We start from the raw sequence: 27583 nt of genomic DNA, 5'->3' as shown, positions 1-27583 counted from the left end.
CACAGTATGATCACCAAGTGGAAGATGGCACTCAGATTTCTCCAATAATCTGAGTAAGAAACTTGTGAAGCTGCAGGACATCTACATGCAGCACCCAACTACCCTGTAATGAGTTGCAGAAATCTGTGTGAATATGTTTGGGGCATTTAACTTTCAATACTTCAGCTCCTCTCTGAATTCTTGGAATTTTCAAAACAAGTTGACAGCACATTAAAAATAAACACTGCTTTATTTGCCAGATTTATATCTTACTAAATGTACACACATGATATCAGCTGAATGCAACACTTAAAAAATTTATTCCCACATTAGTGTATCATACATATCAGGAACATAGCTGACAAAAATGCCTCTCAGATTACATGACAATAAAAGGCAAAACAAACAGCACACATTTAACAGTAGGAAAATCCTATTTTCACTCCGTTCTGTTGTCTCAGACTGACAGTTATTACATAAAAAAGTAAAAGCATAACAACAACATTTTCTAGAAAAAAATAGTATAGTGTCTTGTAGTAGCACTCTTATTTTGCAGTCATTTGCTTAGAACATACCACACTAAATCTTTCCAAGGTAAAAATACTAAATTTTCATTGAAAAAAAATAACTCCCTGACTGTATTACACTTGAAAGGCCAATTTTCTTTTTCTAACTTTCTCATGAAGCAATCTACTGTTGCTTAAATTATAGTAGTTCAAACACAGAACTACCTTCACTTTGGTTAAAGGACACTTTTAAATACTTATATTTAAGTATTTAAATATAAATACTTCCAAAATCAAATATTCCAACTGTAAGGATAAGCACGTTTCCAAACTGACCACCCTATTTTTTTAAATCTTTGTCACTTTTCAAGAATACTTCAGGAAATGTGTATAAATATATATCTATATATATATGATATATGTCAACCCTTATAAATGCTAATCATTCTAATATTCTTTTGTCAAAATACTGCTCAATGACAAGACAAGGCAAATTATTATGTAGAGAGGTGTTAAGACTTATTTTATGTGACATTCACTCAATATGACAACATTCTCTTTTCAACAGTTTCTATATATGAGGAAGTAATGCTATGAAGTGCAATGATATATTTTAAAGATATATATTTCTTTTTGCATAAGCTGATCCCAGATTTCTTTCCACTTTCTATTGTATGCTACAAGATATGCAAAACGTGGTTTGTACAGCATTAAATAGGAAGTGATCTCAAGAAATAAGTTAGAAAGAAGCAAGAAGCAGGGGTTGAAACATCAACTCCAATTCAGAGCCTCCATGCAGGGTTCTGCATATCAATGCTGAATCCCAAACTAGGGAATTTCTTTGTTTTCCCCATCTTGCTTTTAAATAGCATTATTCACTCCCAACACATCTATTTTACTGACATCTCAAGTGTAGTATATTTGGACACTTTCCTACAGGATCTGAAGAAACAAATGTTCAATAAGCAGGAATAGTGCATCAAATGCTGGATTTTCAAATCTGTTTCCAGTTTCAACTGCATGGCATGCTTTGCATAGAAATACTGCTTTGCATCTCATCACCTCACCCTTTAAAGCAACTGCTTGTGTTGCTAACAGGAACAAAACTGTGACATCTGAATTAAGCAGTTCTGTTAACTATATACATGTAAGAAGCAGCATAGTGCTCACATTGTGTTAAATCTGGGGACTGATACTCTTCTTTGGCTTCTACAGTAAGCATCAGAGCTAATTGATTTATACATGCATTCCTCAAACAAATCCTTTATTTCAAATATAACTGAATATTCAAGAATATGGTCAGTTCATCACAAACATGGATTGCCAACGGGCTTGACTTCTCAAGCAAACTTAGAGACCAAAGCTGAATTAGCTTACAGTAACAAGAAATGTACAACTGCTTCAACTCCTTGACTGGCAGCCAAACCCTGGGGTGTTTGGTGGAGGTAGGCACTTCAATGTTAAACCTTTTGCTAAGAACAATGCTTCTACTCAAGACATCAATTTAAAACTGTTACAACATTCAGGTTACTAGCCCAGTAGTTGAAAATGTAGGCTAGGTCTGCTAAACCAAAATATGGAACCCCTAAGGTGTGGATCTAGTAAACAGTACATTGTTTGGCTGATACGGAATACAAATCTTTTTGAGTGTGTGTGTGTGTGTGTGTATACTTGCAGGAAGTATAACTTCAAAGTGCAAACACAGTAAAATTTCTGATCTGTTGAACCAGTCAGTATTTCAGCATGAGAGAACTCAACAGTCTGGTGCTACTTCTATCTACAAAGCCCAAGTCTGAACTGCTCCCTGGGGAGAGTTTGCAGAGCACTAGGACAGAGTTGTGCCAAGGCAGGCGTGGTTTGGCTAACACTGTGCAGCTCCGTGTGCAGGGTCACAGTGTCAGGATGCCTGCAAGCACACTGGGGAAATCCACGTTTCCCCACAGCAAGCATTTTCACATCTTTTGCCAAATGCAAATAAACAAGGCACTAAGCATGGAAGTGTTGATATGTTTGAAAGATACAGCAAAATCATAAAAGTGCCAAACTGCTTCAAATTATAAAACGAGGGCACATTCATAAACAGCTGGTAGCCACTTTGCACGAGTAGTTGCTATATATCTATAAACTTGATAACTTGGTAGAAAAGCCCCATGACAAAACAGAAAAAAACCCTTAAAGATTAAAAAATAAAAAAAAACTGAAACCAAAACAACCCCCCCCCAGGCTCCTTCGTATAAGGAAAATAACAACGTAAACATAGATTGTTTGGCATGCTAAAAATCTTTTGAATACAAAAGCAAGTACAAACCATCCAGCTAGAACACAGTGTGGTGGTGCAGCTCCCAGCCCACTGCACAGAGCACTCACACTGAGTACAGACACACTGTTAGCTCTTTGCTGGTATTCACAGAGAATCCAAGAAATCCAAACACAGGAGCAATTTTGGCCAAAATGAATGTCAAGCACTATCTTCCCATGGCAGTTTTTGAGACTGAGAAATAAACTAGCTGTCCTTCACCAAACTGTACACATCTTTTCAAAAAAACACCATAGTTGGATGACTCTAATTATTTGCATTTAAAGAGCAAACTTTTTGGCAGCTGTTATCTTTATGAAAATAAATTCTGGGGTTTTCTTCCGTCATGAATACATATTAACTGAATTCTGTGCCTATAAATAATTCCAAATGGAATTAAGCCAATATATCTTTAAAAGTCAATTCCTTCTAAAAAGTGTATAGAAGTTCAAAACTGCAAACCAATGTTTGATAAGATATAGTGGATACAGAAGAAGCCCCAAACCCTAACCCTTTTTATCAGGAGTGTGTCGCAGTAATAATAAATCTCAGCATTTTCCACAGCAGGAGTTCTTTAGGATATCCCTTTCATCCAGCTGGGATACAGCCTGGAACTTTGCATTTAGCAACAAGGGGAGAGCTTGGTGGCAATGACCTTGTCATATCCCGTGAGCCCTTTGACATTCCTGTACTGGGAATCCAAATGCTAGGATTACAAGATTACACTTGTTATTTAAAGTGATGGGTAGATAGAAAACAGTGCTGAAGTCACACAGTTAAGTAGATTTACTAAACCTAGAATGCTCAGTAAGACTTTTCTTTGGAAGCCTAAAACCTTTGGACTGAAAGCAAAGGGTTGAAACTGTCCTATAGCTTTCAAGTTGATTTATACTGAGCAAATCACAGATAAAAAAGCTGTAATGAGTTAAAAAAAAAAAAAAAAGTTGTTTTTTTTTCACTGCATTGCTCTGGATAACTCCATTCTCCCTTCTGTGGCAATGAACTCCTTTTGTGTGGCTCCTTTATCACCTTGACACAGTCTCTCCTTCAGCTTTTCAAGTTCATACTCATGCAGGATTTTCTGTGTTAAATACTTTTCACGTTTGATTTTGGCTTTCACATCTGAAGGGACATCAGGAATCATCCAGGCTACAAAGAATTTGACGATGAATACAACATGCTGGAAAAAAAAAGAAACAAAAGGAAACCAAGAGAAATGTAACAAGTCATTACAAAATGAAGTACTTATTGTTTTATCTAATACCAAATAGGTCATTTTTTGTTCACAGACAGATTACAATTACTTTGGGTTTCCTGGAACAATACCAATTGTGTAGTGACACTGTGTATCAAATCTGCACAAAGATTAAAACACTGTTGTGCAGAAACTTCATTTCCAAACCATTCATGAATTAGCAGACTGAAGAGTAAAGTCTCTGGGTCTGAATCCCTCACATCACTTCCTAACAACTCTGTGTGGTTTCTTAGAAAATTCACATGGCCATGCTGATAACATTCATCTACTGAGAACTGATAACATAAAGTAGGAAAAGTGATGAAACAAGACTGACACAGCTCCCATTTCCCCACTGCAAGACTGCAAGTGGTTTAACACTGAAGTATCAGTTTTTCACATCATTGATTTAACTATTTTTAGCCAATATACATCACTGCAAAATGCTTTCTGAGTTTTGAATATAGACATCTTGTATACAGCTCTTTAATGAAACCAGTAGGAGTTCAAGTGCTAATCCTAGTGGTTCGTATCTCTGCCATCTACATAAAGACCTTTTTTATTCTGCTGGTTCATTTGAATCCCATTTAGCAGTCTCCTCAGCCACTTTCACTGTTCTTACTCTGAAGTTAACTCCTTAAGTTGAAAGATCTAATTATATTAATCATTTAAGACATGAGAATTTGATACTAATTAGGGAAGAAGCTATTTTATACTCTCAGTAGCTCTGTAACCTGGTGAACCTATATGGTATCAATTTGGGAAGGCAATTTTGTAGGGAACATACCTCCATAATAATGATAAAGGCCAGTTTTGCAGCAAGAATGTGCCAGAACTGCATACTGTGTAAGTACCTCCTCTCATGGTCAGGAGGATACCGATAGTCTCTGTACCTGTTGGACAGAAAGAGATGCAAAGGTGAAATGTCAGCTTCACTCTGAGACAGATTACAAGCTCAGGGGCACTTCCAGGCAAACACAGCTGTCACTTAGGGAACCTTCTCATCTTGTTTTGCTTTGCTTCCCTTTTGCACGAAAAGGTTGCCTCACAATTTGTTTCTGTCTTATGTTTGCTTAAACACCCTCATGTTCATAGCAACAGAGGAAAGATGTTAAAAAAAAGTTGAATTGTAAACATAGGGTACTTCTCTTCAGGTAATGATCAAGTAATATAGGAGTGAGTGGTGGAATATATCCCACAGTAAGGAACAAGTATTGAAGAAATGTAATAGATTTGACAGATTATAGACTGGCCCAGGTGCAGGGTTTAATGGAAGGACAGTCTGTGCTCTACACTCACATGTGTGAGCAGGATAGAGACTCCTGGGGCTTTGAAGCTAAAACTTTGAACAAATGTAGCCACGTCTTAAAGTGCTGGCCTTTTTCTGTTGTGTTCATTTGTTCTGGGATGGTTTTTTTCATCAAATCAGTCCTTTTGCCATGAACTTCCAAAAGTTCTTTCTAGAACTTCCAATACCTCTTTTAGCAAGAAAGGCCAATTTTTAAAATAAAAGCAGGATGGCCCAGATCCTTGGTAACATGTAGCACAATAACTACTGACTTCAAATACCATATTTCGTTTTTATCTTTGGAGTCTAAACAGCCCCTTAATGATACTTCCTTGTTCACTTAGGCACTGCAGCCTAAAAACCTTTGAAAATACAGACTGAAGTTTGCAACCTTAGGGATGTAAATGTCCTCCATCACTCAAAAATCAATAGTTTAATTAAGTAAAAAAAACCAAACCAAAATCAAAGAAAAAACATGAGCAATGAGACTCTCTTGAACAACAAAAAGGTGATTTTTTTCATTACTGGCACACTCTCTTACCATCCCAACAACTGCCTTATTAATAATAGCTTAAATACTACCTCTCACACTTTGGAATTATGAGAGTGACATAATTTCCATTTGACTACTTAGATATTCATTGACTTTTTATGTTGTATTCTAAACAAAGTGATAAAGTATTTATTATTTTATCAACACCAACCTGCATACAGAAAAGTTTTCAGGATTTACTTTTGGCTTGTTTCTCTCAGGAAAATCTGAGATTAGGAACACTGACAAACTGTTGTTTATGTATCCAGACATAGGTGAGTCTTCACTTTCAGAGTAAGCATAGTAGTAAACTAGACGAGGAATCATATCTGATGTGAAGGCAACAATGAAAGCCTGAAAAAAAATCAGAAAAAGAAATTAAGGAGGTGGCACACAAAACTTGTGGGCAGATTCATAAAGGGGTTTTGGTATGATGGCTCTGTGAAACAACCTGGGCTTTTTTAAGCAAGGGTGAGAACAACAGGGATACTTTACCTTGGTGAAGATGCTGACTGCAGCCTCTGCTGCAAAGACCAGCACTGAGTGAACATAATGTGTGAACAGCCCTTATGAGAAGCAGCAAATCCTAAATAACCCCCTCCCACCAAACTGTCTTCTATCCATGATCACAGCACCTCTTTGTGGAAGAGGAGATGTGGTTTTGAATCCTTGTAAGAAAGGATGAACTCAAATCCAGTGTGTGACCACTTTAGGAAAGCGAGGGAGCCATTTTCTCCAGCTCTATTTATAAAGGAAGCAATGACTGCCAGACCATTTTGTCTGAAAACTTGAGATACTTGAGATGCTCAGGGACCTTGCTAATTACACAATACCTGCAAGTGGATTTGTTGCCTAAGATACTTGCAGATCTGATACTCTTCCTTAAAAAGAGCCAACTCTTTTCCTTAGCAGTCTGCTTTACATTACACTTAAGGTGAAATACTAGGACAGCATTATTTTTTTCCACTTTATAAAAAGTACTCCAAGCCACTGCCCCATAGGGCGATCCAGAAGCTGCTGAAGGAGCAGAATTCCCTCAGAAGAGGTTTTGTAGCAACAAGACAGAATTTTTTTCCAGCCAACAGTATGTATCCTATACCCCATTTAAGGGGTCCTTCATAATACTAAGCTTCAAACGGGGTTATGTCCTTCCAAAATGCTGAGAAACACAAGTGAATGAAATATTATGGTTCAATGAAATGTAGACTGGGAGCTGCATGTTGTCAACCTGTGGCCAAGATGAACCACCCAAATGGTTTGACCATGTCTCTGTAGGGCAACATGTGATAGAGTAAATACTGATGATAAAAGGAAAAAAAACCTATCAGCTGATTCTTAAATCTATAAATTCTAAATACATGGAAGGATCAAAGTTGATGGAACATAGTTAACATCCTTACATTGGTGACAACAGACAGGATGGCCATTCCATTGAGGATTTCTTGCCAGACTCCTATGCTGTGTGCTTTGGCAGCCACGGGTCTCCGGTACTGGGTGGTTAATTTCCAGGAGTCTACTCGAATCTCCAGGATATTATTCATCAGAGCAAGAAGGGGAGCCAAGGGGAAGGATGCCACAAAGAGAGTAATGAATCCAAACTGAATGACTGCAAGAGAGAAAAGAAAAATGCCCAAACCTTCCTCTACAAAAGCACAAATTTCTCACTCATGAGAAGGCAACAAAACCAGACAAGCTTTCACCTACAGCAGTTTGTACAGAGCAAGCCTGTTCTCCATCAGCTACACTCCTAAATGAAAAAAAGGAAATCCTTTTACCACAGCCTTTCCTCCACCAATTGTTACTGGTTCAGTCAAAACATTAATTCTGTATGTAATAGTTCAACAAGAGAGCCCTTAAAATCAAACACACCCATTACCAAAATGAAACGTGTCTTAGTACAGCATGTGAGAACCCTCTGCAGAGCAAACACTGGCACTGTATTTTGAAGTTAGGAAACAGAACACCTTGTCTGGTTTAGGCAGTAGATAAAAATAAATTCCCAGTCATCAGCTCTTCCCTGATTTTATCATCTTAGACAAGCAAAACACTTCCTCCCAGCTTAGGCCAGTGGTGACGTGTACTGCAGCAGTTCTGATTCAGTTCTGTGTTAACAGGCACAGCTGACCACACTGACTTTTGGCTTCACAAGATCACAGCTCTGCATGAAATACCATTAAGTGTATGAAGTGAAAATATTAAAGCTAGAACACTTACCATTATTTCTGTAGAAATACAAGGAACTGCTTTTTAATTTTTTTTATTATTCTTTTTTAATGTCTTTTAGATTTAGTTTGACTTCAGTTTCTAGTTTTGTAAGCTAATTTCATATGCTGACCTGTTCACTTTTCTTTTGGAAAATCCTGTTCTGTTACCCGTGCTCCCTCTGCTGGGCTGTCCGGACCGGATGGAAGCACCAAGCAGTGCAAACCTCAAAGTGAACGGATCCTCCCTGATCCAGCCGAGAGCTCTCAGCTCTGCAGTACCCATCCTTGCAGCACATCTGGCACTCAGCCCATACTTACAACTCCCCCTGACATCAGCTGAGAATATGCTTGGGAACAAGAGCAGAACAGACACCCAGACAGCTAACTGCATGGAGAATAATGTTCCCCATTCAAATGAGGGAAACAAACAGTCTTTGCAGCATTTCTGTGAAATTCCCTGCAGTCTAAAGCAGCTTTTCTCCTCTAATTGGGCTGACCTATTTAATGATTTCTAGCAGTTAATCAGTCACCTATGGGCATTAACCCGTAACAATTAATTGAGAAGCTGTTTTCTTGAGAGTGTCAGTACAAGCTGTCTTGTCCTCAATTCCAAATGTGTATTTTTAAACTTACCCATTTCTAGATATTCATAGAACAGGCCTAAGGCTCCAAATGTCTGCAGATCATGGTCTTGCTCCCAGCGACTGTATAAATTTTCTGGATTATTTCTGGCTTTCCGGCGACCCCACCAGTTACAAATCCAGCTGTAAAGGCAGAAAAAGGTTAACACTGAGAGCAGGTCAAGGATCCCTTTCTAAGCCAAGCTCCTTGTTGCAAGCATGGCTCTCAAAAAAGGAGGCCAAAACCTTCCATGAAATTAGTCTGCTTGTCAGAATTAATGCTCAATTTACAGAATTTTTCTTAGTTGCTTCTATATGGCAATACTTGCCAACACTCCCTCCAAAAAATTCCTCTGTCTGTAAGACAGCAATCCCATGGGAAGAGAGAACTTACGGTACAATGGCCTCTTGGATATTGCCCCAGATCTGCTTCCCAGCCATGACTATGGTGAGCTGTGTCGTCAGTTCTATCAAGCAGCCTGCAGGATCACACTGCCAGAAACAAACTGGGGCTTAATGGAGTAACAGACATCACCCACATAAACCACATTCTGCTACTGTATAAAATGGAAGAAAGATGAGTTCTTAAAGCTTGTTATAGCAATACCTAATTTACACCTGGACTGCCAGCTAAGATACCCTCTCAGGAAAGCTGTTACAGCAGGGCTTTCAAGGCTTAATGTGCTTGAGAGAACACACCCCAAAACATACTGATTAGTTAAAGCCAGAGTAATTCCAAGATGCTTGGAATACACATCCTACAGCCCCAGCAGGGCCAATCCATGGTGCTGTTAGCTCTCAACACCAGACCTAGCAAGCACCTGCATTTTCTACTCATCTCCCTACACCAGAGGTATCTGAACACCTGCCTGTATCAGATCTCTGCTGTTTGCTGAGAACACCAGTTCTAATGTTTCAAATCTTTCCTGAAGCCAGTTTAAGAATTTAGCAGCCAGACTAGTATTAGGAGATGCTGTATCAGTAAGTGCACAAAGTTTCTCCTGCCCTATTGACCCCCAAGAAGTGCTTCACTTTAAATACTGCGTTTCATCTCTGTACACAATTAGCAATTAAATGAGGGCAATAAGCAACACCTTTCAGATGTGCCTCTTACCAAATGGTTTCTCTGTAGTGCTTCAAAAAGTTTATGAAGACACCCAAAAGCCAGAGACCATTTCCATTTATATTATCCTTTTTCAACCCAAAGGATCACTTTTAAGACCCTAGCAAGATACACCTGTGTGTCAGGGGCCAAGAAAAGGTTTTTGATTTTTTCACTCTTGTGACTGCGAACCACAGATTTTCCTTGTTATCAACAGCAGCAAGAGACCTTGAAAGCCCCTCCACTGGGCTCAGGATGAGGGCCAGCTGAGGTCCAGCTCATTCCAGACCAAATCTGGCATTTTATAACTTCACAGGTTGGCAGGTATAAATAATTGAAACTAGTTTGTTGTTATTCAATACATTAAGTCAAGCAAGTCCTACCTCTTCATTTCTCCAGCGATTAAACATGTACGTGTAGGCACCTGGGTAACCAACAAACTTCCCTTTGAAGAAGGCCACATAGAAGCAGGATGAATAGTAGTTGACAAACTGGAACAGAAACATTTTCATAGTGAGCCTGTTCTCATACTCCATATGAGTTCTGGGAATCTCTGTGAAATCAGAAGAGAAATTTTATTTTTCTTTATTCCCTTTAAAAGAATACAGATTCTTAAATAGTCATTACCCACAATGCCCTTAGATCCAAACCAAAACCAAACCAAACCCCACCTACAAACAGTTCATCAGATGGAATTCTTGCTCTCTCTTCTGTTTATTTACAATGCAATGTCTTGAGCAGACAGGCAAGTGAAATTAATTCTTGAAATAATTATAAGCTTCCCTTTCCTCTTCATTGTACTGTCCACTAGCACTTTTCCATTCCAAAAGCACTTTTCCATTCCAAAAATCTTAACACTGTTTTTAGGAGATTCAAGATGAACCCCAAACATTAACTAGGACAGTCTTCTAGGCTATGAAAATGTAATTGTTGGCAATACACATGGTAAAGATTTTTTTTTTTTTTTTGGTAGAGAAGTCTGTTATGGTGTTAGTTTTTTCATTATGCTGCATGTGTGTAACTTGTACTGAAATCAGCAGAAACTGGATGGGTCCTGTGCCTCTAGAAGATGAGACTCTTAGTGGACAAAAGAATAGGGAAGGATCCAGGCATCTCAGTGGTACTGAACATCACCAAACCTCTGCTTAAGACCTTGCTGTCTTCATTACCACATTTTCCACCATGTTTACATTTCTGAAGGCAGCAGAAAGCCCTGTCCACACTATTGCTAAAGTGCCCTGTCAAATGATAACACATAACCAATTCATGCTGGGAGAAAAGGGAAGAAAATACACCTGAACCTTTCACATCCCTCTGCACTGGTCAGGACCCACTTGTGGCAAAGTTACTTTATAAATCCCAGTAAATTACATGTCCAAACATCAAGAATAAAAAGGCTCTGTGCAGCTGCCATGGCCACCAGAGGAGGGCAGCAGCCCCCCAGAAGTAAATCGATTTATTTTTCCTCTCTAACTGATAACAGTTATCTGCTGACACTTAACAAATTATTCCTCCACAGTTACACACAGCAAAAATTACTAAACTGTCATGCTTAAAATTCATGCCCTTCAAGGAAGAGAGATTTGAAAAAATTATGATTTTCTATTGTATTTTTATTTTGTGGTGTGGTTTTGTTTTTTGCTAGGGACAACTTATTCCTTGTTCTCTCTTTGTTCTAATTTGGCCAAGTGAGATAAGCAACACAGATCTCTGAGACAAGAGATGGTCCATGATAAATCAACATAAACCAAATGCAACATCCCATTAAGTTTCTGCAAGAAACACCTTTCAGTTCTTGATTCCACTTGTAAGACCTCACAACAAAGATCACCCAGCTGTACAAACTCCAAATGCCCAATACTTTCAGCTCCCCCCCACCTGAATACTCTGCAATTATTTCTTTCTGTAAAGCACCCGCAGGGACTCTTGCATCTAAATCATTAAGAACAAACGAAGAAAAATAAATAAGGGCTCTAGGGAAGGGTATTTCCAGCAGGCAAAAACCAGTAAAATACAAAAACTGCTTATAGAAATACTAGAGTATTCTGGGCCTGCCTGCTGGGTCCAGCAGCTCTGGAGTGAGCCTGCTGCAGATAACACTACCAATGGACACAGCCAGGATGAGACAGCTTGGGCCCAGCCTCTCAACCTGCTCAGTCTCTGTTCTCCACCTATATTGACTCTAAATCTGTACATCCACAGCTAAGGGAAACAGTGCCAACAGAAAACCCTGGAAAATATACTATCCTGTCACATCCCCCAGCCTTCTATCTTTTCCTCTGAAGTAAGAGGCATGATTATTTAGTCTTTTTTCTTGTAAAAAATGGCTGTGAAAGCTGTGATCTATTTTTAATAATATATCTTCAGGATTTCTAATTGCAATGCTGCTAAATCAAGGCAGTTTGATCTTGCTTTGGTGACTATAACATGATAATTTTTAATTATGTTCAGAATGCTGATTGTCTCTGTAGACTGGTTTTAATATAAGCAAACATATAGTAAGAGAAACCAGCTTATGATAACAATTCTAACAAAGGGAAAAGGGCCAATATGACCATGGATCCATGCTGCAAGCCACAGACTGATGTCCCAGTGCTCCCACTGTGCCTGAGAAGTGAGCAAATCCATAGAGCACCTCTAGATGGGTTCTACCTTGAGTGATTCCTTTCAAGTTTTGTCTTCACGTACACAACTTACCCATATCAGTAATCCAGATGGCTATTCTCTCATACAAGAAATTCAGTATCATGATGATGACAAAATTCAGGCATGAGGCTGTGACTGAAGTTGCCAGCTGAGGGGTCAGCAATCCTCTGATGGGCTGTAAAGTTTGAGTGTTCTCCATCAGGCTGGCAAAGGCAGCATAGACTGCGAGACGATACACGATCACTGCTATCATGCTTGCTATGATCAGTGACACCTGAGAAAAGGACAGAGATTTCAAATATACCTACAGCTCACTACATGCATGCAACATTTGAAATAAGATGTAAAGCATCATGCATTTTTCTTTTTAGATTTCATTCTTTATGGGTATGAGGTCAGCAGCACTGAAATGCAAAGCACACAGGCAGAAACTTTTTGGTTTATTAGATGCATTAAGCCCAACATAACTGTTAACACAAGAAAAGCAGACAATATTAAAAAAAATAAATAGGGTAGAAGGATACAGACTCATAGAAATGGAGATGGGAGATTTAGATTAAATTCACTCTGCAGATACTTCTACAGAGAAGTATATACATACTTCATTGTAGTGGCCTGGTTTTGGTTTGTTTTTTTATAGCCTGTAGAACATTTTTTTTTCAGTTAACAGCACAGAAATCAGAAGAAAGAAAATCTCTGTACTAAAAATTCCAATGAAACTACCAATTAATGACAGATTTCCAAGGTCTCTTTCTTTTAAATCTGAATTTAAGTGCATTTTGCAATCTGCAGGACAGTAAGACAAGCATGTGTTAATGTCATGATTAAAACGTGATGTCGTGAGGATGTTAATGTCATGCTTAGTGACAAGCAGGAACTCTGAAACACAGTAAAGTGATGATTCAAAAAGATGCTCACCCAAAACAAGACTGTAGTTCCAGAGATGCAGAACCGCACGGCCTGGCTAGTTATAGGCAAGTAAGGCTCCATCTCCTGAAACAATCAAGCAAGCGTAGCACAGTTCACAAATCCATAATCATATTCCAACATGAAGCAGCACACAGAGCTCTCATCAGCTGTGTGAAAGTTCCCACATCCAAGGAAAACCACTCAGAAACCCCTCCACTCTAAAAGGGCAGAGAGGACACAATTTTGAATGTGCTCGGGGTCAAAACAACAACAAAGATCAGGAGAGAAGTGGCTGTAATGATGCCAAAAGTAAGGGCAGTACTTGAAAAGAATGGTTAAAACTTTGCAAAAACCAATCAATAGATGAAGGTAAAAGACAACTGTAGATAATACAGCACAGAATGATCACTGTAATGCTAGGTCAGCTATCACACAACTCCGAGTCCAAATCTGGACTGTATTTTAAGAAATTCTTCATGCTGAAGCCTCTTAAAATTTAATTGGATGTTTTTCTACACAGCTGAAGAGTCTCTTACTCCACTTCTTCAATTTATTCATTTTTATTTGAAGAAATGGCTCCATTCTGTAGTTGCCAACCTCTGCTGCTGAATCAGGCTGCCAGGTCTTACCCAAGCAAGTATCCCCATATAGCACACGAACAACTTTCCATGTTTGTGCAAAGTTCTCTTTTTCACAATCAATTCTAACTCCTAAAATATCAGATTACCCGTATTAGGAAAGGATCATTGAAGAACTAGTGCCAGTGGAAAAAAGATTTAGTAACAAATTATCTAATTTTGACAGAACTTTGGGGCAAGGCATAGCAGCATGCTCATGCTCCTCTTGGGACAGACTCTAATGACTACACACAAGTTAGGTATATTATCTATAAGTATACTGAACCAGGAAATGCTTGTTTTGACATCATTAGATATTCAACCTGGAAAACACTGTTGAAATGAGTTTATTTTCTGTTGCACATAAGCCCAGAATACATCCAACACACTGGCATAATGTGGTTTAATTACACTGAATAGCAGGGCTGTGACTGAGCTCCACATTTCTCCTTGACACAACCATGTAGTAGCTCCTCAATGGCAACATTCTGCAGTCAGTCAGCATCCTCATCCCAATGTGATTTAGTTTGAAGTGTAATGTGCTGTTCTCTCAGGGGAGATTTACTGCCTGGATCTCCCTAAGTACACATACTAAAGACAAGTATCAATACTGCAGTCTTGAGTTAAAACAAGCTGTTTGATGATACAACAGTTAAAAGCTCTTTTAAAAGAACTATAAGAAAACAGATGTCAGGTGGCTTTAGAGTCATAACATTTTACACCTATTATGTATTGATAATAATATGTAGTTCTATACTAAGAACAAATTTTTTGCACCATCTTGGCCACTTGACAAGTTTTCTACTTCAGAACAAAATGTAGGCAATAATGTGCAATGATAGAGCCTAAGTTTGAATGGAATGTTTCATTATTTATGTAAATTAAGATTCTGCTGTAATCAGCAAAACCAGATTCTAGCTATGATATAGCTAAATAATTTAGCATTGTGACCAAATGAGGTGTTAATTAAAGCCTCTGGAAGGGCAATTTCTGTCAGCCTGCACCTAGAACTCCGAATCAAAGAAATAATGAGGAAACAATTTTCCAAGCAAAGAAAAGCCAGGATTTAGGATGCAAGAAATTCAGTGACCTGTAACCATATTATCTCATCAGCCTGAAGAATTTACTTATTTGAAATAACTGTCCTTTCCCTGTTCAGTACTGTGTGGGATCTAATGGAAGGAAATTACACTGTTGCCTGGTTAACCTGTATGGTTGCTCTAACTGGGTACTGATAAGGGGCACATATTAAACTCTGATTCTGAAAATCCACCAAGGCAATGAATCGATGTGCCATAAAATAAAGGACTGCGCAGTCATTGAATTTTAATGGGAAATGCTAATGCACATTTAGAAGGCACAGAACAGTCCAGCAACTCACTCTGAGATAAGAAAAAATATATTATGGTTCAATTTCTGCTTGCAAAATGAAGCCCAAATAGACCATTCTACTCAAGAAATCTGTCTGAATTTGTAGAGAGAACAGTTCCCCCCCTCGGCACAGTTACAAAAATGCACTTCACCTCTGGTTGTGCCCTGCTGGGGCTGATTCACTTTGCCAGACTACACACCCAAGGGACAAAAAAACACCTTTGTGATTTCCCCCTGCTCCTACCTTCAAGTGCAGCAGAACCACAGTGGTTCAGCTTGTTTTGGTGGAGCCATGTGAGGCAGTGGAGGTTTTAAGGCTGAACATACACAGGGATGCAAACCAGCAGCCTTCTATCTTCCATTACCTGAACCACCTGATCAAAAATTGCTTTCCCTGAAACTTGTTTTTCTGTGTATGCAGCAATCGATGCCTTGGCAGAGCTGCACGGGGCTATCAAAGAGCTCTGTGTGACTACAGGGTACCAGTTACAGGCATAAGAAAAACAGTATTAAGACTGCATATGCAGAAAAGAAAGGAGAGCCTGAAAACCTGTCTGGCATGAAAAATTATGTTATTGTATATAGTTCCTAATAATTGAGGAAAGAAACCCTGAAAGACAGAGCTGTTATTTACAAAATAATGTATGTTCTGGCTAACATTCTTTTTTTTTTTTCTGAAGAAAATGTTATCTAAGTCTTCTTATGACTAGGGAAAACAAATTAATTATTTACATTTCTAGGAAGAGGAAGGATGATTTAAAAATATGTCAAATTGAAGTAGATGTTGTACTGGAATTGAACCATCTGATCCCTGAATCTGTCAAGTAACTCCTACCTAAGTTAAATTTAAATGACAACATCTAGCAGGTATTTACATAGAGCATTTAAGAGAGCTAAATAGTGTAGTTAATTGTATCTCAGATTTTAGACAAAAGGCTTTGGCAGCCTTCATCCTTCTAGCCCAAAGTGGCTGTGCATCAGAAACAACCACAGGTAGTCACACTTTTATGTCTTTAAGACAACTGCTCCTTACATGTTGTGCAGGGATGAGAAAGATTGCTTATAAAGGTGTGAAGATTTCAGAAACTGCTGCCTTGAAACGTGAGCACTGTAAGGATGTGTCCTTAGGGAAGTGGAAGCTATAAACATTGCCTTTGTATTCTTGATGTAAATGTAACAGCTTCCTGTCAAAATTAAAACCAGTAAGGGATAATTAATGAAAGTTATGGACACAGATGGAGGCAAAAAAGCCCCCATGTTCTCATTTGTACTGTGTCAAAGGCCTGGATAACAGAAAACACCTGCAGGAACCAGCAATGGTCCATGAGCTGGGACATGTCTGTCACTTGCAAGAAGAGGCTGAAGAGCTGAGCACCCTTGGTTAGCCCTGAACAGATCCCTGAAAGGCAGGGCTATCAACTCCAGGACTGACACTGCCACAGCTTCATGGCTTTCAGCAGTGAAAGTGTTTCTCTTTCACAACAGTCAAAGATCACAAACTTCAAATATCATCAACTGAATGCCTTCAGTGAGAAAACAATGTGCTAACCAAATTCTGCTTTGATATTCAGTGCTATCTACTGTGTTGAGTGAGAGTGTGCTTGGCACCACTTCCTACATATTTGAGCCAAACTCACTGCTACCATCAGCTTGCTCTGTGGAGATGTAATACTACTCCAGTCTAAATGTGGTGCTGCTTATGTGTGTCACACAGATCTTGGGCTAGCCATGAGATAGAGCTTGTTCCTGAGCCAGAATTCACACATTACCAAACTGCCTTTGAGCACACAACTGAATTTGCACACATGTCAACCTAGCAGGATCATTACCTGAGTTACAGGATTCTTCTTCTTTTGGGTACATTTTGCCTCGTACTCAGGCCTCAGCTGGAGCTGTTGCTGCTCCTCTTCAAAATCAACCAAATCCCACTCATATTTCAGTCTAGCTTGACGTCTCTTCCAGAACTCCAAGAAAAGTGTAACTGCAATTCAGAAATGTTAGAATATAGTTATGGGAGAAGTGAACAAGTTTAGGAACAAAGTTGAACTTGTTCCTGTGCTGGCTCTTATTCTGTGGTCTATTGTGGTCTAAATGCCCTATTCTGCATCTGTAGACCTGCACACGTTTAAGAAAATAACATGTATTCAAGAACCCATATTCAAGACAATTTGATCCTAAAATCTGAACAAGCACCACTTGGTGGCAAACCATTCTTATACACAGAATCAGGGAATCCACCTATTTTAGCCATTATTCCCCTTCTTCCCACATCCCTCAGCAGCTTGGCCAGGATCTCCTTATTTCTTGACATAAAACTTAGAAAATGCACTCACCCCATATGCCCATGAAAATGGCAAAAAAAAGAGTTGCCACGTTGTCAAACAAATGGGAATACTGCAACAGAAAGGACAGGAAAATGTCAATACCAAAACAGATTTCAATACAAACAAAACTGATGAGTGGCTGGAGAACCAGATACAGACCTGGGAGGACTCACAGGTGGTGTTCAGTCTCCAGTAGTCACACTCTCGGTCACAAAGAGGGCACATGATGATCTCTCCTCCAATTTCAGGGTCACAGATTTCTTTGCTGAGGAGAAAACCATTGCAGAGTATCTGTTTTCATAGCATCTTAAGAGCTGCTTTAAGAAATTTGGTTTTTAAAAATATAAATGAAGAGCTTCATTTGTTCAAAGCTTGACATTTGCAGCTTCACAGAGAAGATGCCAAGTCTTGACTCCTCTACAAGCAGAAGTAGCATTTCCTTCAGGCTTTCTCATTCTATCAGTACTGAATCAAAAATCTGTAAGGAGCTGAACTGCACAGGCCCTGCTTTTGTGTGATATATTAACCATGTTATTTCTGACCAGGTTAGCAATATGCTCATAAAGGTATTCATTGTGCTTTGCTATCTATTGGAAAATTTGCCACTTCTATTTAACTACTACAGTGGGCAAAGTTTACAGTCCTGTGATAATCCTTCAGTATCCAGAGGAATCTAAGCAGGCACAGCAGCATTCCCAGGTGATTTCTGAACCCAGCTAAAATGACAAATTCAATGGAATGGTTGAGAAGTTTTACCTGTTATTAATCTGTTATGGGCAAAGCTCAACATTTTCTGGAAGCCTTCTCATGAAAAACAGTGACCAATGTCAATTGTCAACCCTCTTTTCCTTTCCTCACCCATCCACCCCCCAGATTCCTGGAGAGAATAAATCTTGGGACCTTTTGAAGAAACAAATAAAATGCTTATTTAAAAATAAGCAAACTGGCTTCCCAGTTACTGGATCCCTCTTTGATGCTGATCTTTCCTGTACTCATGCTTTTGGTAGTTAGTACAAATGATCTACACAGAAAGGTCAACAAACTGCTCTGTAAGACAGATTAAAATAACAAAGCTCAAGGCAACAATGAAAACTTGAAACAAACAACACTGAGAGATGCCAGTGGCACTCTTAAGACTTTCTGTATTACAGGTGCTCCAATATAAAAAGCTGTTACCACATGGCAATATAATTTTGCTTTTCACCTCCAAAAGGAGTCTTACCAATTAAGGACCTAGTGTTCAATTAATAGTGACAAGTTCTGGATCAGCTGTCTACTGCCACTTCTGTCTATAAAGAAAGCTGAAGGGCAAATTTGTCTGCTCTGACAAGCTTTAAAAGCTTGTTACATGTTGGATTTTTTTTTTTTTTTTTTTGCAATAGTGAAGATTCCCCATTGCTTGGTTTTTCCCTTATAAGCTCAGGAGATTTTTAACATTACACTCACCTGCTCATATTTTCATCCATTGTAAACAAGCCATAAAGAAAACAGATTAAGCCAACAACTGCTGCAAGGAATAGCATCTCAGTGTAAAATCCTAGCCAGGCAAAATAGATTCCAATCTTCTCACCGTAGTACTTCCTGAACACAAAAAATGCAATTAGTAGGAATACAAAGCAAAGTTTAAAACTGCCATAAAGGAAACTGGCCAGAGTCAAAATGAAACACTTGGCAAAATTCTCCTTTAACTGTAAAAGCCTCAATGTACACTGGAGAAATGGGATTTGCAGATAGCTTTGTGAAGTTGCACAAGCTAAATAAACAAAATATATGGACTCTGGACCCTGGGCCCTTTTTTTTCTCTTAGAAGAATCTGCAGCTTTAAAAATCCCTCTTCCCCCCTTCCCACCAGATAATATAAATTAAGATTTATGCTCTTGATTTTTCAAAATAAAACTGTGTACAACAGTTTTATCATGTGGTGAGAACTTCCCAGCAGGATCAAGCTAGAAATGAATATATGAAAACCAAGTAAAAGCAGTAAATCCCAGGCAGTGTGTTACCTGATGAGGTCCAAAGGCTGTTCCTTGTAGAACCGTAAGAAACGGGCCCACTCCATGTACAGTGTGTATCTCTCATTGTCACAGTTGGGATCATTTGCCTTTTTCCAGTACTGGCACTGCAAGGAAATCAGAGTAAAGGCAAAACACCTCACTGACAGACTCAAATAATACATTGAAAGGAAGAAACAGTGCTGATGAGGCACTGCTGTAACTGAGTAACTGATGTCACTGCAGTCAGGGGCTTGTTCCTTTACACTGGTGTAGCAAATGTCAATACTTAAGTTCAAGCTTCCAGAAAGACTTCACTCAACCTCCTTAAAATGCAAATTTAAATCCTCTTCTCTGTATTTCAGTCTCATTGTAAATTGCACAGCCAAAAGCATTTCAGGGAGAGGTGTAAACCAGGGGATATACATTAAAGTTGTTCCCCACTGCCAGCCATAGCACTAAAATGTACTCTAATGTACAATGTGCACATCCCAACTTGTGATGTACCGTGTGGCTTCTCAACTTGTAAGGCTAGGACATGCAAGATGAAATTCTGACACTGATAAACTTCAGTGTTGTTTGCCTACACCATGTATCTATCTGTCAAATACTAAGAAGATTTTGGAACTTGATCAATTTCCTAGAAGTTAAACAGTGCTTTCTAAAGCATGTTCTAAAAAGAAATCAAGACATTTAAACAACCTAACAATTGTATTTTTCAAATATTTTAAAAGGCTAAGTATTGTTTAGACAGTGATTTTTAGGTTTTTCTCATGATTTTTAGAAGTTTTTCATGTGATCTCTTAGCATTTATGGGTCGTTGTACTTGTAGTGGAGAGACTCTTTCACAAATGCATTTTATTATCCATGGTTTTGGTAATCCCACCAGTATAAAGTACCTCCCAGCCTTTAGCAGCCTAGATTCCAGTCACACAGAATCAGACAGAATTTTCATGGTTGGAAAAGACCTCTAAGATCCCTGCATCCAACTATCAACCTCCCCAAAAACCCAAACCAAAAAATTATCCCACTAGAGCATGTTCTGAGCTGCCACATTTACATGGTTTTTAAATACCTCCAATAAACCACATCATGGACATTATAGGAATATACTGTGGAATAAGAGTCTTACAAACCCTGTGACTGACACATAAGAATACCCTAAGAACTCACTTGTAGGAAGAAAGATTTCAGCACATAAAAGCCAAATAATAGGGCTGGCAGATATGTCGTGTGTATTATAAAGCAGAATCAATTACTGGGACAAAGGGGTTGAGTATGTTTTCATTTCTGCTGGAAACAGCAAATGTCACAGTGGGTAAAAGAGCAAAACCACTGGGAAATGCTCAAGGGAACAGAAAGCTAAAATACTTACATCATGAAGAGGATATGCAGCTGAATAGGTGCCATTGTTTAGCAGTCTCTTAATCCCAAACTTTTTCTTCCCTTCTTCTGTTCCATAGGGGCAACGTGTAAGAATATAATTAACCTGAGATTCAAACACAAGGAGTTCAGACCTTTCCTGCTTTCAGGCCATTTAGCACAAACCTATAATGGCTGTGTGCTGTGTATAATCTGCAGGAACAATACTCAAAAGAAAAAAGGGTTTCTTCAGAAGGCTCTACCCTGTTTGAGACTGCTTAGGGTACACTTGCCTTGTAGACACCCACAAGATCCATTCCAACAAACATTACTCCAGATTTCTAAGACAGATGTACAGCCACCAAAGCTTCCTCATGTTCACCCACAGCTATCACAGTTTATACATTCCTTCCTTGCATGAATATTCTCCTGGGACCCTGGAAATCTACATGTAAATACAAGGAGACAAATGCACATACTTACTATTCTGTTTCTCATGGATGGTGAGAAGAAAGTGCTCTCATCATTAATGAGGTACAGCTCCTGCTTGTCCTTGCTGAATGGTGCTGTGAAATAATCAGGGTCAGGGTGCATCACCTTCTCAGGAAGCCTGAGTGGTGCAAGCATACAGTCCAGGGGGTTCTCCACCATTGAGGGAATGTCATTTTCCTTGATGGGGACTTTAATGTTCAGCACTTCTGCATAGGTGATCAGAACCTCCCATGGGGCATGGATCTTCACAAAATAAATCTTGCCATCTTCAGATTCCTGCCCCAAGAAAGTTAAATTGGACAGAGTGTTACTGAGAGATCTAGAAGAGTTGCTATACAGGATTTTTCCTTCTACATAGTTGTGAGAGCTTTTTTTTTTAAGAAAGCTTTTTTATTTTTTTAACTGAAAAGCTTATCTGAGTGGTTGATGGTTCACACAGATAATCTTCGTGGTTATAAAAGCTCACAAAGGCTTTTCAAACGACATTATTCTAGTACACTGAGGCCTGAAAACCATTGCACTCCATTGCAGTGGAAGCTCAAGGGTTTGCTGTGCAGGGCTGGCTGCTTGGCAGCTGATGTGTCCCTCAGGCTGGGCTGCAAAGCTCTTCTCTTTCCTGGAGAGGGCACTTTACATACAGCAGAGCAGAGCATACAAGGCTCCTTACAAACAGGAGTTACCAGCTAGAGCTCAGAGCCTTGCAGCAATTATAAGGAATAATCTTATCATAGGTCTTGCCCCATAGCATGTGCTCTTCCAGTGTTCCTCTGCACACACAGGAGAAAATGGCCATCAGAACGGGTTTTTTAATCCCCATCTAAGTATGTTACAGTCTTAACTTGCATCAAAAGTTGTTTTGTGTGCTGTCAGGGTGTTGCTGAAGAAGTCAGCATCCTGCGTTCTCCCATTATCATACAAACCAGTAACACTAATGAAACATCCTCACAGGTTACACCAGAGTCCTTCCCCATCATATTTAAAGCATCCACTGGCCACATGCTAAACTATTCACTGACTTCCAAGCATATAAATAGTTGTTAGGTGGGATTACATCTAGCTGTGAGCAGACTTTCTATTTACAGGGGTTTAAATGAAGTCATGGCTATTTTGACATGCTTTCTTTTTATTAGGAAACTAAAAGCCATTACTTCCTCCTGAATTAAAATTATTTACCACTGTTTTTATGAACATACCACAACCCAAATAGACACATGAAGCTTGTTTCACCTCAATTAGTTGTTCCCCATTGGAATCTACTACAAAAATATTATAATATGTCTCAAAGAAGTGAAGTGGTACACATAAATTAGTAATTTGTAGCTCTATTTCTTTGGTCTTAGTTTTCTTCCATCTTATTTTTGTTTTTTTACCTTCTTATCTTCTGTTTCTAGTTCCAAACCAGCCTTTTGCAGATTACTCTCGAATTCTTTTCTTCTCTCCTGAAGAGAAATAAACACATTTTATTAACTGATGAAGTTAGAAACTAATTGATCACTTACTGATGACTGAGTTTCCTTCCTGATGACTTTACTTATATATGAGTAAAATATTCCCACTTATCTGCTAGAAGCTTTGAGAAAAAAATATAAAGTATTGTCTCACAAAAATGTAATCCTAATTTTTGCTCAGAGACTTTGTGGTTAGGATTTAATTCATAGAGTTTATAGAAGGCAAATTCAACACAGAGTTTAAGCTGGAAAGCTTCTGGGGAACATCAAAGAACTTAATGCATTTGTTCTGCACGAAGCCAAAAGCAGAGATGAACAGACTGCCTCTTACATCTGTATCAGGGCTGTGCTGAAACCCACAAAGAAGTTATTCATCCCTTTCTTCCAAATGCAGAATAAAGCTGTTTCCTCGAGACAAGGAAACAAAACCATTTGTCACAACTGTTATTCTCTTCCCATGAACATTTCTATTCTTAGCTGTTCTGTTTTGCTGTATCATTGTACTACAGCAAAAGAAAGCCACACTTTTTCCTGTGACAACTGTACAATAGCAAGTACAGTATGTCAGACAAATTCCACAAACTGCAGTGCATCCCTGTGTAAATCTTGCTGCCAACTTCTATGCTAAGAAGTCAACATTAATTCACAGCCATACCCATCATAAAAATTCTAGGTATATATAGGGTAAATTTATTTTTCTTTATGAATTCCCCAAGAATGGTGTGAAGACTCCCAAGCCATAGCACTGGTAACTTCATAGCTCTTCTTCAACAGCAGAGATAACCTACAGGGGCACAGACCTTTCTTCCATGGGGTCATGAACTCTTGCAAGTAACAGAAGTGTGCAGAATTAAATCTCACAGAACCTGATGCAGATGTTCTATTCTTTTTCCAGGGAGAGACTTTTCTTCCTAAGTGCATTTTTACCCCTATGAGGAACTTCAGTATTAGCTATTAGCTCTTGTGTTCTTCCCCATGAGAATCCTTAAGGGTACACAGCCCCTGGTCTTGCAAAAGTTCCTGCTGCCCCCTAATGACCTGAACAACCAATGAGGAGGAAATTACTGCACACAATACAAATGAGTGACTAGACAGCATCTGGCTCATTTTCCTACCCACTTGAAACACTACCTAAATAGTCTTCATTTCTTCCTTCCTGTTACTGGAGTACAACTAATGGAAAAGTTTATTTTAAGAGTTGCTTTCACATACTTTACATACCTTCTTCATTTCTCTACACTGATTGGCCTCCTCTTCCTTCTTTTTAAAATGCATTTTGCTTTATGGTAGAAGAAGTAATCCAGCCAGGATTACAGCAGGTTTGAGTAAGGATGACCTTCACATGCACCTGGGGTATCACAGCTGTAATATCACCCTGGTCTCCCAGGCAAACCTCCTGAACATGGTCAAGTGCAGAAAGCAGACTGGGAAAAGCATGGGAGATGATGACAGAGATTCCTCTTTTTTAAGGTATCAAGAATGATTCAGGAGCTGTGTTCTACATTGGATCATGTTTGCATATAGGCAGCACAAGTCCTTAATGAAAACAGTATTTTCTCCATAAAGAAATGCAAGCAGTAAGCAATTTTTCTGAACCGTCTAATTGTGCAGTGTTTGTTGAAAGGAAATTATAATTTTTAATTATGAAACACTTTAATATGACAAGATATAGATGAGAAATGTTCTTTACTTCACAGACTTTTAGTTTTGATCATAAGCCTCCGTATAATTAGTTTTCTTCAGAAAGCTTTATCTTTCAGAATAATGAGATTACATGAGAATGAAGTCTTTTTTATTTTTTTTTCTTTTTTTTAATGGACAAACTTTGAAGATATATGTTGGAAAGACTAGCTTGTAAATGTTACCTCTCTTAGTTCAGAAAAAGCAGTGAATAAGGAGAAAACAAAATAATTAAAATTCCTACAATTACAGTTTTTGAAACATAATTATATAGAATTTGTCTTAACTGCATCACAGTGATGGATTTTTTAAAGTGTCATTGTGAGCACAGAACAAGCACATGTCATGTACTGATTCTGTCTGACTTTCTGCTACCATTCAGGTAACTGGGTCTTGCTGGGAAGTGCAGGGATGATCACTGATCAACATTTTAGAGAAAACCTGTGCTTCATGCTCTGTTACATAGGAGGTCTCTTAATCAAATCCACTTTAAATAATCTTCTAGAAGAATGAATACACATGTGGGTAGCAAGTCAAGCACAGGGAAGAGCTCAAAGAGGAGCTTTGTGTTTATTTTGTTCAGAGTATATTAAAAAAAAAAGTCTTAAAAGCCTGGATTGCATTGATTCTTGATCTGTTTCGTTAAAGGTCGGGAAAAACCATTTATATTACATCTCATTTTGATCATACTTTCCTTATTTCAGTACATGGAATGGATTTTTTCTGTCATCAAATTTTAGCTTAAGTCCAGCTTCAACTAAAGGTAGTGATTTGAGGATCAGTAATTTAATTCAGTTTATGATAGATAAGACTTAAGAGAACCTCAAAAAGACAAACTTACCAACTTCTTTTCCCATTCCTTATTAAGATCATCCACATAGGAGAGAACAAAATCAATTCTCCTGACACCATCCCTGAAGAAAATAGAATCTATGCTTTGATGTCTTTTATCAATCTGTGGAAGATACAGGCATATGATCAGGAAAAACAGTACAGGTTTTGTTCTAAAACAGAAGACAAAGAAGTTCCCCAAAACTGCCTCAATTCTTCACTTTCTTCATAGCTGTAGATATACTTACACAAGTTTTAACAAGAGCTATACCCAGTTGAAATAATTTCAAAGTTGACTGCTTATATCTGCAAACACTACATGACAAAATAACAGGTAAAAAAAAAATCAGTTTAGCAGTACCTGGGAACAATGACACCATTTATACCACCACAGCATTTACAGTGTGTCATCAATGACCAGATCAGTGTTATTTGACAACAGGATTGTTTTCTGCAGTTAGTCAGAACCCCACTCCACACAAAAGCCAGCAGGGGCACAGATCATTGACTTGAAGCAGGGAGCAAATAGTAAATTCCATGCATGTTAACAAGATTCACTAAACCAACCACCACAGAGAAATTTATCCCAGCAATGACTACATATGAAAATGCACACAAACAATATGGAGGTTACATTTTCAAACTGAGTACTTACTTTATTGGGTGGAAAAAATAAATATTATATGTCAATGAATAATCAATATTCTAATCAATCTATTAGAAGCCATATTTTCATTTATGAGCATGCCAGAATGCTGTAATAACAGCATTGCCCTTTCTCACTTATTAGGGTAATCAATGTTAAGCAAATAAAGACTATTGGCTCTCTCCCCTGAGGAAGTTAACATAACATTAGGTAATATTATGGATTATTATATCAATATTCATTGTTTAAAAGAAAAGAAATTCATACAGCAAACTGCTCACCATACAAGCTGATACTCTGGTCTAAATTTAGCTCAATGCCAAGAAAGGCTGGTTTTTATTTTTTAAACCACACTCATCAGCAAAATTCTATTTACATAGGGCTGAGTTGGGTTTTCATTTTATGAGTGCAGTAACAAAAAAAGAGTAATTCAGAGGGACACGTCTGTCTTCTTCCTTTGAAGCCATGCAAGGATGCCTGTGAATAATATTCTGTGCTTTCTCAGAGAACTTTCTGACTGTGACCCTGGCTCCCAGTTAACAGAAGGCACCACACAGTGAAGCATGTTATTACTGCAGCCATCCAAGCCACTTGCAATATCATTCATCACTGGTTTACCCTGAGACGTCGCTTCAGGAACAGATTATATCTCCTGCCACTCTGCCGGAATAAGTAACAAGTAGTTAGCAAGACCACTGCTTCTTCAGGACCCAAACCAACTGCTTCAAGCACTTACTACCTAATTAAAGTCAGCAAGAAATATGTGTCCTTTAGAAAGGCAGGAAAAGCCTCCAACTATTAGAAAAAGACAAGCACCCACAAACCTTATGCCTGTAATATTTTTATTTTATTACTAAAGGCAAAACTCTGCTTGTATCCATTTTGTCAGGCATGGCAACCACATATTTCCAGAGCAGACAAAATTATAAGCAGTAATATTTACATACTCCAGGACATGGATTTATCTTTAAATAGACTCAAATTTTATAAATAATAATAAAACTATAATTTAAAATTCCTATTGTTCCAGTGTTGCTCAACTTTATGCAACTTCCTTCTCTTGACACACCCACAACTGCTGAAACAACGTACTAGAGGGAGCAAGAATAGCCAGCTCAGAAAATGTTTTTGCTCCCAAATGTATAATCATATATATAATATATAATCATGAGATTCAAGAGTCTCACATAAACAATGGAATCCAACAGAAGAAACAGTATTTTCCTATTCTTCTTTGTGCTTACAGGTTGGAGGTTTTTTGCAAATATAATTGTGGCTGCAGGCAAACTGCAAATGTTCAGATGTTACAAATTAACATAGAGAAATACATCACCAACAGTACTGTGACAGAGCATCATGTTGAATGTTATCCAGCATTACAGTAAGTGAATCCCAAAGTGAAGTCAAACAACTCAGAATGTTGGGAATCAACCTGAAGAGACCACCCCAGTCACTAACTTAGCAAGACAGAGATTGCACAGCACAGTCATCACCCCAGTAAACTA

At 38.5% G+C, this 27583-nt stretch overlaps 1 protein-coding gene across 6 annotated transcripts in view; it reads right to left on the bottom strand.

Moving 5' to 3' along the window:
* Window positions 1-210: 210 nt before the first annotated feature.
* Window positions 211-27583, bottom strand: part of ANO5 (anoctamin 5) — a 48254-nt gene continuing 20881 nt past the window's right edge. For 3 of the 6 annotated variants that reach the window (XM_030451123.1, XM_030451126.1, XM_030451127.1), the window contains 18 exons: window positions 25443-25556; window positions 22844-22912; window positions 21465-21749; window positions 20995-21108; window positions 19632-19747; window positions 19075-19209; window positions 17788-17893; window positions 17638-17698; window positions 17134-17285; window positions 13326-13400; window positions 12459-12681; window positions 10145-10314; window positions 9054-9151; window positions 8673-8803; window positions 7236-7441; window positions 6008-6189; window positions 4803-4908; window positions 211-3961 (listed from right to left, as the gene is read on the bottom strand). In XM_030451123.1, the coding sequence (XP_030306983.1) occupies window positions 3737-3961; window positions 4803-4908; window positions 6008-6189; window positions 7236-7441; window positions 8673-8803; window positions 9054-9151; window positions 10145-10314; window positions 12459-12681; window positions 13326-13400; window positions 17134-17285; window positions 17638-17698; window positions 17788-17893; window positions 19075-19209; window positions 19632-19747; window positions 20995-21108; window positions 21465-21749; window positions 22844-22912; window positions 25443-25556 (2568 nt within the window). In that variant the 3' untranslated portion in view covers window positions 211-3736. Of the gene's footprint in view, window positions 3962-4802; window positions 4909-6007; window positions 6190-7235; window positions 7442-8672; window positions 8804-9053; window positions 9152-10144; window positions 10315-12458; window positions 12682-13325; window positions 13401-17133; window positions 17286-17637; window positions 17699-17787; window positions 17894-19074; window positions 19210-19631; window positions 19748-20994; window positions 21109-21464; window positions 21750-22843; window positions 22913-25442; window positions 25557-26696; window positions 26739-27583 lie in introns of all 6 variants that reach the window. The other 3 variants (XM_030451122.1, XM_030451124.1, XM_030451125.1) reach the window with 2 other exon arrangements.

This window comes from Calypte anna, chromosome 5, assembly GCF_003957555.1.
Source record: "Calypte anna isolate BGI_N300 chromosome 5, bCalAnn1_v1.p, whole genome shotgun sequence".
Taxonomy (NCBI): Eukaryota; Metazoa; Chordata; class Aves; order Apodiformes; family Trochilidae; genus Calypte; species Calypte anna.
The sequence above is the reverse complement of the archived record's forward strand: the minus strand, read 5'-3'. Positions and strand labels throughout refer to the sequence as shown.